At 39.6% G+C, this 16,952-nt stretch overlaps 2 protein-coding genes across 4 annotated transcripts; both read right to left on the bottom strand.

The window, feature by feature from the left end:
* Positions 1 to 56: 56 nt before the first annotated feature.
* Positions 57 to 2,074, bottom strand: LOC135631456 (uncharacterized). Its single transcript, XM_065139150.1, has one exon. It carries the CDS (start codon positions 1,786 to 1,788, stop codon positions 172 to 174), a length of 1,617 nt encoding a protein of 538 aa, XP_064995222.1. The 5' UTR covers positions 1,789 to 2,074; the 3' UTR covers positions 57 to 171.
* A 3,526-nt stretch (positions 2,075 to 5,600) lies between these two features.
* LOC103976507 (uncharacterized) lies at positions 5,601 to 12,951 on the bottom strand. 3 transcript variants are annotated; one of them, XM_009391732.3, is made up of 8 exons: positions 12,575 to 12,951; positions 10,990 to 11,056; positions 9,323 to 9,369; positions 8,153 to 8,194; positions 7,198 to 7,285; positions 6,357 to 6,490; positions 6,167 to 6,265; positions 5,601 to 5,942 (listed from the first exon to the last, which is right to left on the bottom strand). In XM_009391732.3, the coding sequence occupies exons 1-8, from the start codon at positions 12,794 to 12,796 to the stop codon at positions 5,865 to 5,867; spliced, it is 777 nt and encodes a 258-aa protein (XP_009390007.2). In that variant the 5' UTR covers positions 12,797 to 12,951; the 3' UTR covers positions 5,601 to 5,864. The 3 variants fall into 3 exon arrangements, with proteins under 3 accessions (XP_009390007.2, XP_009390009.2, XP_064996404.1); XM_065140332.1 differs by having other exon boundaries at positions 5,662 to 5,942; positions 8,174 to 8,194; positions 12,575 to 12,938; XM_009391734.3 differs by lacking the exon at positions 8,153 to 8,194 and having other exon boundaries at positions 12,575 to 12,938.
* Between the last annotated feature and the right edge of the window lie 4,001 nt (positions 12,952 to 16,952).

Here is a 16,952-nt window from a genome sequence, read left to right as displayed (position 1 = left end):
AGCTCAGCATTCTTTGTTGTGTCTCTCTTGACTCCTCCGTTCTATTACACCACCAAAAAGTTCAAATTAGCTTTAATTGAGAGAAAACTACAGAACATTGAGAGAAAAGAACATCATATTGATTGATCGGTGCAAGAACATACCATTGTTTGGAGGCACGAATTGTACACGTCAATTGCCGACGACAGCGTGATCAGCATTCGATATATGCTGCTGCTGCTGCGCCTCGGCAGAGATTACGGTGGCGGTGGAGAGCGCTCCGCCGCCGTGTACTAGTTCCAACTCCTTTTGCCGGAGGAGCAGCAGCATGCGGTCGTTCTCGAGGCGGAGGCGCTCGTTGTCGAGCTTCATGCGCTCCATCTCCCGCTCCTTGTTGGAGCTGAAGCGGAGCCACTTGAAGCGCTGCCGCTCGAGCTGGAAGGCCCGGCCTTGGTACGCCACCCGCTGCTCCTCCAGCTCCGTTGCCTTCCTCCTCAGCCACTGCCGCTGCTGCTGCTCCCCTTCGCCGGACACCGCCATCATCTCGGAGCGCAGCTGCTGTATGGAGCTGGATGACGACAACGTCAGCGAGTGCGGCGGCGACGCCGACATCTGGGAGGAAGCCCTCTTGAGCCTCTTGGCACCCGCCGTGAATCCCTTACTGTCCTCGTCCTCCTCACCCTCCTCGTTCTTGGGCTGCTGCTGGTGATGGTGACAGTGGCGCTTATGGCCGTGACCCTCCATGTCGTCGTCCTCCTCCTCCTCCTCTTCATCGTAATCGTCCTCGTCCTCCTCGCTGTCCACGTCGTCGTCATCGTCCGCCTCTTCCGCCATGCCCTCCTCTTCAGCGAAGGTTCCTCTTCCTCTGCTATCTCCGGGAAGCTTGGCTGGGGGCGCTGCGGCAGGCGGTGGGTGGTGGAAGCAGATCTGCTGCTGCTGATCTGGAGGATGTGGTGGCGGTATCTGCGGAGGGGGAGGGGCGGCGCAGGAGGAGGCTCCTCCGGCGTGGTGGTACGCGCACATCTCGCGGAAGAAGAGGTGCTTGGAATTGAGGAGCTTGCGGGCCTCCTCCTTGGCCTTGGGGTAGAGGTTGTCCATGGTGTCGAGGAGCGTCTGGTTCTCGACCACCCGGCAGGCCGTGCCCTTCCCCAGGAGGTCGTTCAGCCGCTTGTACCGCTTGTTGAGGTCGTTGAACTTGTCCTCGCACTGCTGCGGCGACACGCAGAAGCCATTCTCCATCATGGCCCGCGACACCGACTTCCACTTTCCCTTCTTCTGCAACAACGCTGACGCGGCGGCGGCCGCCGCCGCCGCCGACTTCTTGCCCTTGGCGAGCGCGACGTGGGCCTGCTGCTCCCCCTCCCCCGCTGCGCCGCCGTCGTCCCCCACGCGGTAGACCACCTTGATGAGGAGCCGGATCATGTTGTCGGTCCACTTCATCCGCTGCCACGGCGAGGGCGACGGAGACGGCTGCGACACCCCTCCGCGGCGAGCCTGCTCCTCCACGTCCTCCCCGTACCCGGCCTCCTCCTCGGAGCTCATGGCCGGCTGCTGCTGTTTCCCCCGGACGGCCTGGCCAAACGCCTGCACGTACTGGGCGTGCCTGTTGGCATACTGCGCCTGGTGGTCATCATCACTGCCCACCGGCGCCTGGAACGGCAACATGTGGTGCGCATACAGCTGCTGTTGGTGATGAAGCATCTGTTGCTGTTTCTGTTGCGGGTGGATGGACATATCCAAGCCCATCAATCCTCCCGAGCTCATGCTGCTCGGTAGCATTCCTCCCGGAATGCCATTCCCTCCATCCATTCTCTCTCTCTCTCTCTCTCTCTGTGCTACGTGATATATCTCTTTGCCACAGCTGCTATGCTCGACCTTTTCATGGGCCAGAAGGGGATTGGACCACCAATATACAGCTGGTCTTCCTTCTCAGAAAGAGCTGCGGCTAACGGAGCATCGCGACTTCTACGTCGCTGCTGCTATTCCTAACCCTCGCGACCGACGACCTCACATAAATTAATGGCGACGAAGGGTAAATAAGTGGAGGAAAACCACGAGCAGAAATGCAATCCCGGGTGGTGCTGCCTCCACGGTTACCGTGGCGATTTCGGATGTCTCCTCCGCCTCTTCGCCTTCGTCCGGGGTGTGGAGACCTGTGGGTGCCGCCGGTTTTGGCTCGCCAAAGGGTACGTACGTAAGCGGTATTGCCTCCCTCAGAGAGAGAGAGAGAGAGGGGATTGCATGTTTCCTGTGTTCCTGTGGGTAGAGGTAGTGCGGCTCGGTGTCACACTGACAGTATGCAGACTTAGCAGCCCCGCCATACCATAATCCGCAAGTTGACTTCCATAACTACTCCAAAACCGGAGAGCTGAAGCATTTTATGAAAGAGGAGAGATGAAAGAGAGAAGATGAGAAAGCTAATCGACTTCTTCTCGCTGTCTTGTATTCTAATCTACAGTACACTGCATCATCATTGAAATGATAGCAGAAATGATGATGATGATGATAATGATAATATATTCTTTTGGATGATCTTTCGAAAAGAAATCACATTTTGACTGTTTACAGATCAGATCCCTCTATTTTCGCAAGGATGAAACTGCCATCACGAATAGCTAATAAATGTTAGAATACTATAACTTTAATGAATCAAAATACTATAATTTTATTCAAAAATATAATTTTTTTGGATTTTTTTGGGAAAATGTTAGATAGTTGCTGGTTGTGTGTGTTAAGTATGGTGGAATCATGTAAAAGATATGGAGCGGCTGTGAGTTACAGGCAAAAGATATTTGACCGAGTCAAACAAAAGGTGGGTCCAAAAAGGAAAACAGCCCATAGATTTGCCGGAGGCCGTCGCCGACGGACGGTAGTGGTTGTGGGAATCCACGTGTTGGTTGGTAGACACGTGCGTGCGACGTGGATTTCTCCGTTGACCATTGTTTTTGTTTTATTCGGTGCCTCTTTATTTTCTTTTAAATACGAGATTACCTCTACCTTCGTGTCATCGGAATCATCTCTATCTCATCGAATGCTATGGGCTATCTCCACCGTCATCACGGACAAAACCATAAATAAGATATCGATATAATGTTTATTATGTTTTTATCTTTCAATTTTGTTCATATCTTAAGTAGCATACAACAGATATATAGTAAATTTGATAATTTTATTTTAATTGATTTTTTGATCGTTTTAAACATATAAACATATATTATATACAATCATCGTATAAGATAAAATTATTCAAAAATAACTTATTTAGACAGTTATTTTTTAAGATTTTTTTAATTCCATATAATGGTATAAAATATCAACCAATGCATCTGGAGCTACCCGGGTGGCACATGATTGGATGAACATTTGAGTTAGTATGGTGGTTTATGTGAGTATTTATGAAAACTTTTGATCATAACGGAGATCACCTTGGATCCTTATGGTGCGATCATTTAGAGTTTGTAAATTTGTTTGTAATTTGTATTGCTCGTGTTTACTAAAATAATTATTTAAATGATCATAAGAGATTTCGGAAATACTAAGTCATGCTGCAGCATGCTTATGTAAAACTAGTTAAGTCTATGATAGTAAGGCCCTTATTGTTATTCTCAATGATTTCGTCCCCTTGGAAGGCCTCGTTACCTTTATGTTATTGCCACTGTGAGGCTCTACTTAAGCTCTTATCAATTGCGCTCACGTCGCTAAAGCCCTTGCCTCAATTGCGATCGTTAACCTTGGTGAAGGGGAAAGAGGCCAATGAGTGCGATGCGACCTTGGCGGCACGACGATAACGATGGATAAGGTAAGAGTGAGGGAGAGGATGAAGGTGGTGGTTGAGGGCATAACAAAAGCAACAATAATGACTTTGCGATGAGGCAACCATTACATGACAAAGGTGATAAATGGCGATAAGGAGCCACGATGGATTAGGCGAAGGTGGGGATAATATCATCTTTAAAAAAAAAAATACTATGCGAGAATTAAAAAAAATGCTATACAAGAAAAAGTAAAAACTTAAAAATTAAAAAATCCTTATAATATAATTAAATTGATTTGATCTAATTATTATTTTATGGTCAAATCAGTATTTATTTATTTTTTATTTTTGGTGTAAATTACTCGTTAGGAACAAGTTTAAAGTTAAGGCATATATTATGAGCAAATTTTGATACCGACAATTAGGAATATCCGAGTGAGATGTTTAACATGTATTTATGGGATTTTTCATATCTAGTTTCAATTAAATGGAACTCATATATTATGAGTAAATTTTGGTATCGGAAATTAGGAATATCCGAGTGAGATGTTTAATAGATATTTATGGGATTTTCTATTTCTAGTTTCAATTAAACGGAACTCATATATTATGAGATACCGACAATTAGGAATATTTGAGTGAGTGAGATGTTTAATAGGTATTTATGGGATTTTTTATTTCTAATTTTAATTAAATAGAACTCATATATTATGATCAAATTTTGGTATCGACAATTAGGAATATCCGAGTGAGATGTTTAATAGGTATTTATGGGATTTTTCATATCTAGTTTCAATTAAATGGAACTCATATATTATGAGCAAATTTTGGTACCGATAATTAGGAATATCCGAGTGAGATGTTTAATAGATATTTATGAGATTTTTCATTTCTAGTTTCAATTAAATGGAACTCATATATTATGAGTAAATTTTGGTATCGGAAATTAGGAATATCCGAGTGAGATGTTTAATAGATATTTATGGGATTTTCTATTTCTAGTTTCAATTAAATGGAACTCATATATTATGAGATACCGACAATTAGGAATATCTGAGTGAGATGTTTAATAGGTATTTATGGGATTTTTTATTTCTAATTTCAATTAAATAGAACTCATATATTATGACCAAATTTTGGTATCGACAATTAGGAATATCCAAGTGAGATGTGATGTTTAATAGGTATTTATGAGATTTTTAATATCTAGTTTTAATTAAATAGAACTCATATATTATGAGCAAATTTTGGTATCGACAATTAGGAATATTCGAGTGAGATGTTTAATAGATATTTATGAGATTTTTTATTTCTAATTTTAATTAAATAGAACTCATATATTAAGAGCAAATTTTGGTATAAAAAATTACGAATATCCGAGTGAGATGTTTAATAGGTATTTATGAGATTTTTCTTATCTAGTTTCAATTAAATAGAACTCATATACAGCGGAATCCTACTAACAAATTACCCTAACATAATTATAACCTATGCCGTTTGACATACTTACGTAGTTAGCGTAACATTATTTATTGCATATATTTATAGGGTTGACAAAGTTGACCAATTGGATTGCACTCGATCATTTAAGTATTGATTTAATCGTATACTCTTTACTATAAACTTGACATGATGTAAATGCTTACTTAAACTATCAAATTAACAATAAAACAACAACAACAAAAATTAACAATCAAACCCAATATTTCATCCAACTCTTTTCATTGTGTATAATATAAAATTAATCCATAGTAGAACTCTCTTTTTAATATGCACACTTTCTACATGATTCATTTTGCTCAGACACTAACTGCTACAAGATGATAATTCCAGGAGTCACGATATGAAGAGTTTAAATCCTGTAAGCTTCAATTAGGAAGAAGTTTTTTTTTTTTTTTTTTTTAATTGATTTAAATCCCTGATCCATATTTATATATAGAGCAAACTATCATAAACTCTTTGAAAAACTCCATATTTGTGGCAGAAAAGGATCCCCACAGATACATAGTGAACTGATAACTTATTACCATGGTTGCCGAGCGAGCGCAAGATCAAAAGCAAGGCTTGCATTCTGCTTAAGCCTGCAAATTTTAGCGGATCTAGTGCAAAAAAGACCATGTTCATTGGCTTTTTATTCATCCTTCTTTTTGGACTCTCGCACTCCAAATATTGTTGACCCAATCCGAACATTTGTGCTGCCCATTTCAATCTGCAGAGATCCATAAACACATGTCATGCTCAGATAACGCAGTATGAGAATGGTCTAAACTCAGATATGATCCGACTTTTTGTAATGTACATGAGGCGGCTCAGTTTTGTTCCACAGGAAATTTCATATCAAAATGAATTAGTTAGGTTCTCTAGCACAACCAACACTGTCCAAATTGCTAGTCTAAATCTGTAGGATATACTTTCAAACTTGTAATTACTTACAGCTTGCTCGAAGTCAGCAGACATCCCCATGGACAGCTCACACTGCTCCTCTGGTATTTCGAGCTCCTTACACACCTCAGCCCTGCAATTTGATAGTGTCTGATCTCAGACATGTAACCAAGCGTCAGATGAACAGGTGATGAACAGTGTGGATAAATTCCGGAATAGCAAGCTAAATTGAGAACAGTACCTTAAAGTTTTCTGGAGTAGACGAATAGTCCAACATGCCAATAGTCATTAGACCAGAGAAAATGAGATTTGGGCACCCAAGTTTCACGTGCCTCACGAGATTGACACAGCCTGATGGATCAACACCAAATTTTGCTGCCAAATAATGGAAGGTCTTTCAGTGAATAGATTACTAAACCACCATTGAGTACAAAAGCCAGAAATAGAAGCAAAGAACAATCTTATTTGCCCATTTAATTGTCAAGGGTCCTGATATCATGAATTTTCTAAAAGTTTTGAACAATCAAGTTGGAGGTCCTTTGCAACATGATCCTCTACGTCGTCTGAACAACCAAATTGGATGCCCTTCACCCAGTCAGACACAACCTTAAAAATCTACATCAAAAAACTTCCATGAGGCTTCCAACATCTTGACATGTTCTGACATGCTAAAAAAGATGGAAAAATCAACCTTAGTTATTGTTCACTATGTTCAAGATAACTATTTCCTTTGGTGAGAAATAATGGATAACCAGAAACACAGAATCTTGCTTGAAGCTAAGATTGAAGATTCTCCTGTGATGGAGATTGTTATTTGGGTGACCCATCACAGCTAATAAATAAATTGAATGTCAAAGGAACACTATAGCAATTGGATATCGTCTGTTGTCAAATGATTAAGAGCTCCTATTTGAGTCAAAAAGGTCTGAAGATGATAGTAGAGTGTATATTATGAAGAAAACAAGGGTTAAAAAAGTCAATATAGTCAACCAAGTAACTTATAATATAAATAACCATAGAAAGTTAACAGAATTTGTACTGGTTGCAGTGTTATCGTCGAAGTTAGCATATTTACTGCTTACATTCTTCTCCACTAGTATTCACTTGCACCAACACCTTCAGAGGCTTCCTTCCCAAGCTAGCAACCACACGATCAACATGATTAGCAATCTGCCGTTCAGATGGAAAGACACAATATTACATATAGCTAAAGATGATAGAGCTTTAACTTTATTGCTAAATTGCTGATAGTTCTGTTGGCAGAGATATAATATGGTGGTTGTGGGAAACATAAGAATGATTGAGACAAAATATTTGCTATAGGGTTCAAAGTTGAAGATAAATAGGTTTAAATCTCAGTCAGGTATCACTATTGATTGTCATACAGTAAGTTAAATATAAGTTCTCCCCTAAAACCCCCACCAATACAAGGCACAACACATTTGTATAAGCTACCATGAATCATATATCAAAACACATGTAAAAGACTAGAAACAATGCATAATGTTAGCACATCATACATGATACATGATAAATGATATATGCATTATGAACCATACATCACAGATATATTAGCCAACTTACAAATACACTACTTATTTATGATACAAGTGATATCCTATTAGTAACATGGTTACTACTACTAAAGGAATGACTGTTGCCAAGGGAGGTGGGTTCATGTCTGTAACATAACATGGTTGAATATTAATAACCACTGTTATTGGTAAACATGCTACTGTTCAACTCCCTAGCATCATTCCAGACTTCACAGAGACCGCAATCAGATGGAGAAGAAATTTTATCATCCTCATCAAATTATTGTTCATTTATTGTGATGAACAAACTTTCTGATTGCAAGAATGATTCAGATGCTGTCAATAATTCTGCAAGAAATATACATAGATCTAGGCATCTAGCCTTAATTGAACAACAAGACATGATTGAAACGAGAAATTTTAGCCTTAATCTAAGCACACAAAAAGAAAATATTCTTAAACAAAAAGAAGTAATAAATGTGGTAACAAGATTCAGATTTGCCTTAGTTTGGAGAAAACCAACCTTCCTCTCAGGAAAGTTGTCCTGCAGCAAGAGAGAAAAGCTCTAAGCTCATGCTGTTTGAGAAATCTGACGAAAAAAGAAGTAATTTGGAGAAAAATGAAGAAAGAGAGGAAAGAAGCTATTGCTAGAGAAGAAAGCGAAAGCAGAAGGGGAGGAAAAAGTAGGAAAAGGGTGGAGAGGATACCGGCACGGCAATAGGTAAACCATTTGGTAGAACTCGGCATGATAACAGTCCTAAAACGTTATTCCCAACATAAAACCAAACTGAGAAAAAAAAGGGGGAATAAAGAGGGAATAAGATGAGAAGAGGAGGAAATGACATTGAGAATACTGACACCACAATAGGTTACCATTCAGTACAGTAGTGTATGTTAACAATACTGGCAATATGAAACCTAACTGAGCAAAATTGCTTGATCTACATGCTGGGCTTGTGATCAGATTTATAGTTACAAACTTAGATATGAGACATTGTGAACTAGATCTATCATTTGTCCTTTGTGTTCCCCGGGCTTGATATTGCTGCCTAGAAATGTAATTTGGGATCTTGAGAATTGAGAATTGGATTTTAGTTGTGATTTTCTTCATTCAATGAAAAGTTGATTTCTGATGTAGGATGTTGGTTCTCTATGACAAAGGTAGTTGGTAGTTAAGAGTCATAGCAATTGCGGGTGGTCATTGGTAAGTGCTATGTTGAAACCTATTATTCTCTCATCTTTGTATATTATCTATGCATGATCAGTATTTGTTAGTTTATATACATTACAAAAAAACGGTTGACTTTGCTTATAATTGCCATCTTGTTGTATTCTTTGCAAACTAAAAGATAAAGAAATCAAAACATATTTGCATCGTGAAAAGACTCATTTAAATTGCATCATCAAATGATACAAGAACAGTAAGTATAAATACAACAAATCTGATCCTTTAGGCAATTCTTAAACCCATAGAAGGCACATGGCACTCAGCTTAAAGATACGGTAATCCTTGATTATTTTTAAATTTTCTGTCTAGAAACAAGGCTAAGTAATCACCGAACAATCTTAGAACTTGAATTGGCTATATAAAAAAAGAAAAATTTGCTAAATTTGACTAATGTTAGCACACTCATCAGCCACATTTAAGAACGAATCATGAAACTGAAATTACCTTTACATCATCTACACTCTCAATCATATGAAGATTTGGGACACCAGCTGCATTATGGACAATGGTTATATCAAGAATTAACACAATTGACAACAGACAGGTATAGGATTTATCAAGCACAGAGTTAGCTTAAAAGAAGAAACATGTTTATTTTGACTAAACACAAAGTAACATAATACAGTATCATTTAGCATAAATCATATAGAAATTTCACAGATTTCCATCAAATGAATCAACAATGAGCTCACTGCATAAATGTTGGCATGTCAATCAGCTTTAATCACAAATTGGCATGACATGTGAATCCAAGAAATTAGTCCAGTCCACATTCTTCCATGCAAAATGGTCTTCCATATGGCCTATTCACAAGGAACAGAAATAACATTCTAAGATATCATCACACAGACCATTTTGCTATGCTTATCAAAAACACGTTCTTGATGGGATAAAACAGTACAAAATGATATGGGTTCGTATCAGGTTGGTGCATAATTGGTATAGGTGGGGATATAGGTCAGGCACGAGACAATTATTTATGCCTTATTTTGGCCAGCCAGTACAAGAGCCATTTAATTGCTTGGGTGGGGCTACTTACTTCATCCATATGCACCAGGCATCAGACATCATAGGAACTAATCCGATGCTCTCACGATGCAAGGTTTACAAAATATCATCACATAAGGTCAGCGTTGAGAATATATCAGACATAATTTTTAACCAAATATTGGTGCTAATAGAATTTATGCTCCCCGATGGCAATTGATGTGGTTTTAGGTTTATTTGATGGGATCACATTTCTTCAAAAATTTGATATATTGTCTATGAATCATTAGGTTAAGATGCATCACTTTTAATTGAAACATGTGTACTTAGTTAACTAATTGTCGTATACCATCTCTCCTTGAGATACTATACTCATCATACATTATCATGGTCTTAGATAATGTGCATGATCATAAGATATATCATAGATGATCCAAATTCATTCAGAATCCTCAAAAGAAAAATGAATGTTGAAAAAAGTTATCTTATTGGTCTCACATCGATATTGCACCGTATAGGTTTAGCATGTGATATATCAAATCCGTGTTGATTTTGATAAATTCTCTTAGTTTAACTAAGAATATGCCTTTACATAGTTTAATGACAGCAAAAGATCCATATAGCCGATATTTAAATCATTACATCTTTATTGTTGTAGTATATCATATGTGACATACCAATCCTTATTGATTAGTATATTCAGGTGAAAGTTCTCTTTAGGAAGCTCCTGAACTCTTTTGTTTCTTTAGTAAAATCTTAAGTACTACTTTGTTTCTTTCTCATAGTTTGTTTTGTTAAAAGAAATTGGGTTTTTATATCTATATGTTTTGGAAGGTACTACTTGGTTCTTCTCGCCTTACCATAGATGAAAAGGTAAAACGTGAGACATTTTACAACAATAATTCAATCAAAGAATTTTACTATTGAACTAGTGTTTAATGCAAAACAAACAAAAACAATAAGCAAGACAAAAATATGGTGGAATCATAAAATTAAAATTTTTGACAGTAGTACATCACCTATATTTGGAAAAAAAATTCAGTAGTCAATATGAAAAGGAAGCTAAAGTCCAACTTAATGGAATGAACCAACCAAAGACTTAACAATGGTTTCTAGAAAAATACCAAGAAGGGATTTGACTTTGTTTCTTTGCAAGTTTCCAATGAAATGCCACTCAATGTCCACAGGAAGCTGAAAAGGCATGAAACCATTGTAATTTTCATGTCTGAAAATGACTTAACAGTTAATATTTACCAACAATAAAATGAGACTTTCTTTTATGTAAGCATGTGAATTTGCCTACTCTAAAACACTAGGAATATACATTTAAAAATATCTAATCGACATAAATAAGTGCAATAAGTAATCAGGGAGCATATCAACTGTTGAATAATCTGCCATTAAGTTAACATGGAAAAGCTAATGTTATCCTTATCTCGTATCATTTGTTAGAAATGCAGAATCTGCACAGAAGTAATTATTGGTAATTGGTCTTCAACAAATAATAAGTAATTATAGAATGTGCAACACAAGTTATAAGAATGTTTCTCCTCAAGGAACCATCATATGTGAATATAAGCAACTGCATCAAAGAATCTATTAATCAAACTGAGTGCTCATCTGGGCTGTATTGAACATGGTGTTACAATAACTAAATCATCTTAGGTATGCAACTTTGTAGCTAGAGTTAGAATAATCATCATGAACAACTAATCATGGCTTGTATTATCTCTTTATGTGGTTCTGTGTTACCATGTGAAAGTGTACGATAGATAACTGCTGGGCTTCACCATTATGAGTAAAGTTAGTTGTGGCCTCAATCACACCATCCTAGTGATGCAACTTATACAACAAAGTTACATCACATTTTGAGATTAGAAAAATGCTGCATCAAATTCTTGACATTGTTCCGTCCATTATACTGGGACCACTACATTATTTATGCTTTCCCTTTCAACTGTGACGTCACAGATCAAGTTTCTCTTGACCTGGCAAATACTTGTTAGATAAAGACCGACGACCAAAGGTCAAATCAGACAGATGTAATAATTCATCAAATTCTAGCATTTTCAAGCTTCCATGATCCTTGGCTGCAAAGAATGGTGTTTTGCTCATAGGAAATCTTCAGACATTCTATGATCAAACAATGTCACTACAGAATTTTCTGCACATCCACTAACTTCTCTTGCTCTTTCCCTACCTCAATGGAATTCCATGAGCTACAAATTTAAGTTCTCTTCCTTGTTCCAGACGGTTTAGGTATTCAACCAACCATGCATAGAATAATTAAAACTCACTGCTAATCCATCAAAATTCCCATATTTCTATCGATGTACGAATATGGACCACCTTTTCTTCAGTCATCATGCTTTTCTGACATTCTATCTCCAAATGGATGATATCGGACCGTCTACCATCCTACTCGAGCACTGTTCTCGGCCTTCACAAAACATAACCTCGATAGACAGAGTTAGATATTTGAAAGCATACAATGATTAGAACTTTAATCAAGATATTGGAAGGATGAAATAAATTAACATCACGCACTTAGGGTTTCGATCATATGCCCACACAATCCGTTATCCACACTGACGTCTTGAGACTTCCGAACATTCGATCGAAGCTCGCCAATACTAGCCGATCTTTATCAGACAGATTCAAGGATCTAAATCCACGGCGGCGACTAAGAAGAGAAGAGAGTGGCGGAACCTGAGGGGCTTTCTCGACGATCTCCTGGACGTAATTCTCGCCGAAGCAGCGGTGGCCGGCGTCGTAGACCTGTCGTAGGAGGGATGCGGGCTTCGTCTTGCTGACGGCCACCACTCTGACCTGCTCCGGCGACCTGCCGGACCGCTCGGCTGCCTGAAGGACCCGGGTGAGCACCGAGCGGAAGGCCGCCGCGGCCGAGCCTTCCACGGCTGGAGCCGACATGGCGTCCGGGCCGCCTGCGCACAGAGGATTCCCTACCTGCGCCGTAGCAGTGGGCGGTCCGATGGCTCGCCTCCGAGGAACGAGACGACACGGCGCAGCGGTCACAGAGTCGATCCGCGCAGCGGCCACATCGGGATGCTTCCGGAACAGGTTTGGGTCCCTTTATAACCGAGTCCCAAAAATATATATAATATTTGATATATTTGATGTAATTAATTTTCAGGCACTCATAGCCGACAGAAGGGATGGGACGACCGGTGCACACCGCGAGACGGACCAATCGACCCGTCCCAAAGTCCAACTACGAGCTTTTTTTAACTGCAATAACTTAAATATACGTTATTGGAGTTGGAATTACCACGGTTGCTGGCACTAGACTTGCCCTCCAATGAATCCTCGTTAAGGGACTTAGATTGTACTCATTCCAATTACCAGACTCGAAGAGCCCGGTATTATTATTTATTGTCACTACCTCCCAATGTAAGGATTGGGTAATTTGCGCCCCTGCTACCTTCCTTGGATGTGATAGCCGTTTCTCAGGCTCCCTCTCCGGAATCGAACCCTAATTCTCTGTCACCCATCACCACCATGGTAGGCCCCTATCCTACGATCGAAAGTTGATAGGGTAGAAATTTGAATGATGCATCGCCAGCACGAGGGCTGTGCGATCCATCGAGTTATTATAAATCATCGGAGCATCGAGCAAAGCCCGCGTCAGCCTTTTATCTAATAAATGCATCCCTTCCGGAAGTCGGGGTTTGATGCACATATTAGCTCTAGAATTACTACGGTTATCCGAGTACCACATACCATCAAACAAACTATAACTGATTTAATGAGCCATTCGCAGTTTCACAGTCTGAAATACTTCATACTTACACATGCATGGCTTAATCTTTGAGACAAGCATATGACTACTGGCAGGATCAACCAGGTAGCACGTCAAAAGAAAAATACTGACGAAAATAATTTCAATGATGTATTTTAACGTGAGACGAATAACATGTTAAATCATGAATAACATTTTTTCCTCTGAGTATTTTAACGTGAGACGAATAACATTTTAGGTGATCGAAAATAATTTCGATGATGTATTTTAACGTGAGACGAATAATTTCATGAATTAACATTTTAACTGATGCTATGAGTACTCAGAGGAAAAAAAAATTTAATTCATGAAAATATAAGAATGATATGAAATATACATCAGTTAGTCATTGTCTGTCATTTTAGCATCACAAAAGGCTCATGTGGATAAAAGTCTATCGAGTTGGTTACTAAACTATCTTCCTTACAAAATATTCTTAAAAGTCTGAAGGTAGCATAGGATGGTTATGAATTGACTCTCTTATGGAATATTCTCGGAAGTTGAAGGGATAGTTCGAGTTAATTACAAATCGCCTCTCTTGCGAAGTCTTTATGGGATATTCCATATCCTCAAGATCAGGTATAAAAACACACCCTTAACTCTATGTAAGGATTATAGAGAACTTAAAGCCATATAAGTGAACTTCAATACTGACTTAAACATCGGAGGGATCGGCTTGGGAAACTTCTCTCGATTCCCATCTTTGTGTAGGTAATAACTTTGGAAAAGATGCTTTCAACTTCGAACGACTTTATGTGTATGGATCAGGGCCATTCGTACTAATAAAGATATTAATGATATTTTTTCATAACATTTTGGTGTGAAACCATCTACTTATTATTCTTGAATCTTACTCGACAAATGTAAGAACCGGCTCGGATAATGCAGATCGTTGCCCCGCTTCTACCTCGGCTAGCCCAAGAAGCAATGCTATCGCCTTAGCCACTTTCGGCAACTCGACAACTACTAGCATCAACATCCGTTGGGGTCCTCCACCCGATGAATTGCTAGCATATTAGGGGCATCTAAGACCCATCGAACCATCGACCAAGGAAGCGCCCCATTCCTTAAACATAGAGTTCAATAGACCACTCCACCACCACTCTACTCGAATCCGGGACCCACTCAGTCGATTCAACGGATAACTCTCTTAGGATCTAGCTATAGTAAATGGACTAGTGCTTAGAAGAGATACGTCGAGACTTTCATCAATCCAAGGGTGATGGGCAAGTCGACCCCACCTCGGGTCAATCACCATGTTTCGAAGATATCAAGGAGTCGATCCCAATAAACTTTCATCTTTCATCATTGGAAACTTTTGACGACACTACTAACCCACTGGAGCACATCATCGCCTTCCGGACTCATATGCCACTATATGGCACTTTGGATGCCCTAATATGTTATATTTTCCTAACCTCCTTAAGAGGCCCGACAAAAGAGTAGTACACTCATCTAAACTCGCTCTTTATTAGTTTTTTTGCTCAACTAACAAAAGAGTTCAAGCTTTACTTCATCCAGAATGTGTGCCTAAGGTCGTTGACGATGATGCTTTTATTGATTATCTCGATGATCGTAGTATTGGAAATTACAAGAGCTACATGTATCATTCATAACCCTCTCCACTCAAGCATTGATCAACCTCATGAAGACTAAGATATCATTGTAGTTTGGGTTAAGGTACTCTATCTCTTCCTCTTTAAATATGATTTTCAAGTCATCCCCTGTTCGTGGGTGTTTTTCAAAGGTAGCTGAGGTATAAGCTTTATGACTCGATGAGCTATCTCCTCCCGAGATAGATCTACCAATAATGACATCAATCTATCTTTCCATCAGCCTCGAGGTTGGGGTGAATGTTCTCAGTGCCTGTAGAGAAACTGCCTGAGGTGTTTATGACGAATGAGTTCTTTAATATGTTATTTCAAGTCATAATAATCTTTCATGCCATAGCCGTAATCTCAAGGAAAGCAACAGTACTTGGATCTATATCTCTTTGCCAACGAAATATTCAACGGTTGAGGGTCTTTTAAGAGTCCCTTCTTTTTTTATTTATAAAATGATTTCAGTTCTGATCATATTTATGAGTGTTGACTTAGGCCTTGAGTGAGGCAACTCGAGTCAATCACTTCTTCTTCGTTGTGGTGACCTTGGGATTGGCAATGATTATAGTTGATCATGTCTTAACGTTTTGCATGTCTCATCGTATTTACATGAGATCATTACATCAATAGTAACATATGATTGGCATGTTGGAGTGCCTTAGGTATCGTGGCTTATGGCCTCTCTACTAATGATTAGAAAAGACAAGAGGGATTAAGCAACAAAGGTTTGTATTACAACTGATGGATGAACATCATGCACACTTTATATCTTGTTGGTGAATCACGTGACGAAGTCTGAGAGCATCTCCTTCTTCCCTTACCTAAGTCCAAGAAGCATTTCTACCGATAATTCCGAGTGTATATTTCTGATGAAGTGAAGCTTGAATTCTCAAGTGAGTTGAACCAAGGAACTAATAGAGACGAGTATACTATTCTCTTGTCGAGCCTCTTAATATAGTTTGGAAGGCATGACACATCAAGGTGTCCGAAGTACTATATAATAACATTTGGGCATGGAAAGCAATGATGTAATTTACGGGTCGATATTACCGTCAAAGACCTCCAATGATAGGAGACAGAAGTTGGTCGAAATCGACTCCTCTTCGATGTCCTTGGTAAATGGTGACTGACCTGAGGTAAGGTTGGTCGACCCTTCCCCCTTAGATTATTGGAATTCTTATAGCATTTCTTCCAAGTGCTAGTCCATTTATCATAGTTGGATACTCAAGAAATCATTTGTCCAATCGACTAATTAGGTTTAGGATTCAAGTAGAATAGAGTGGTTTCACAGTTAGGGAATGGAGATACTTACTCAATCGACGGTTCAATGGGCCTCGTGCGCTCCTGAGATATTGGTATTATGTTTGGTGAGGGAACCCCAATAAGCGTCGGTGCCGGTGTCAATTGAGCTGCTGACCGCATTTGAGGTGGTGACATTGCTTATTGCGTTAGTTAGGGCAAGAGCAGAGCAATAGCTTGCATCATTTGCATTAGCATTTGCACATGTTGTGTGAGGTTTATGAATGCTTTAATAGGGACAAGTAGGTGATTTGGGGTTACCCCCGGGTCATTGAAAGGGCACCAGTATCGTGTCAGTATTCGCATCGAGGTGAATGCATCTACGTATAGAAAGAGTGGTTACTACCCCCTTGAGTGAAAGTACTATAGATCGGGAGGAGAGCCTCCT

This window comes from Musa acuminata, chromosome BXJ3-2 (assembly GCF_036884655.1).
Source record: "Musa acuminata AAA Group cultivar baxijiao chromosome BXJ3-2, Cavendish_Baxijiao_AAA, whole genome shotgun sequence".
In the NCBI taxonomy this organism is placed as follows: domain Eukaryota; kingdom Viridiplantae; phylum Streptophyta; class Magnoliopsida; order Zingiberales; family Musaceae; genus Musa; species Musa acuminata.
This window is presented reverse-complemented; position numbering and strand designations above follow the sequence as displayed.

Bases quoted from the DNA above. Each gene is read 5' to 3' on its own strand.
- LOC103976507 (XM_009391732.3), bottom strand. From the start codon at position 12,796: ATGTCGGCTCCAGCCGTGGAAGGCTCGGCCGCGGCGGCCTTCCGCTCG. The intron at 11,057-12,574 runs GTTCCGCCACTC...ATGCCTTTTCAG, and splicing joins TCGTCGAGAAAGCCCCTCAG to CTTCCTGTGGACATTGAGTG. The intron at 6,266-6,356 runs GTACTGTTCTCA...GTCTGAGATCAG, and splicing joins CTACTCCAGAAAACTTTAAG to ACACTATCAAATTGCAGGGC.
- LOC135631456 (XM_065139150.1), bottom strand. From the start codon at position 1,788: ATGGATGGAGGGAATGGCATTCCGGGAGGAATGCTACCGAGCAGCATG.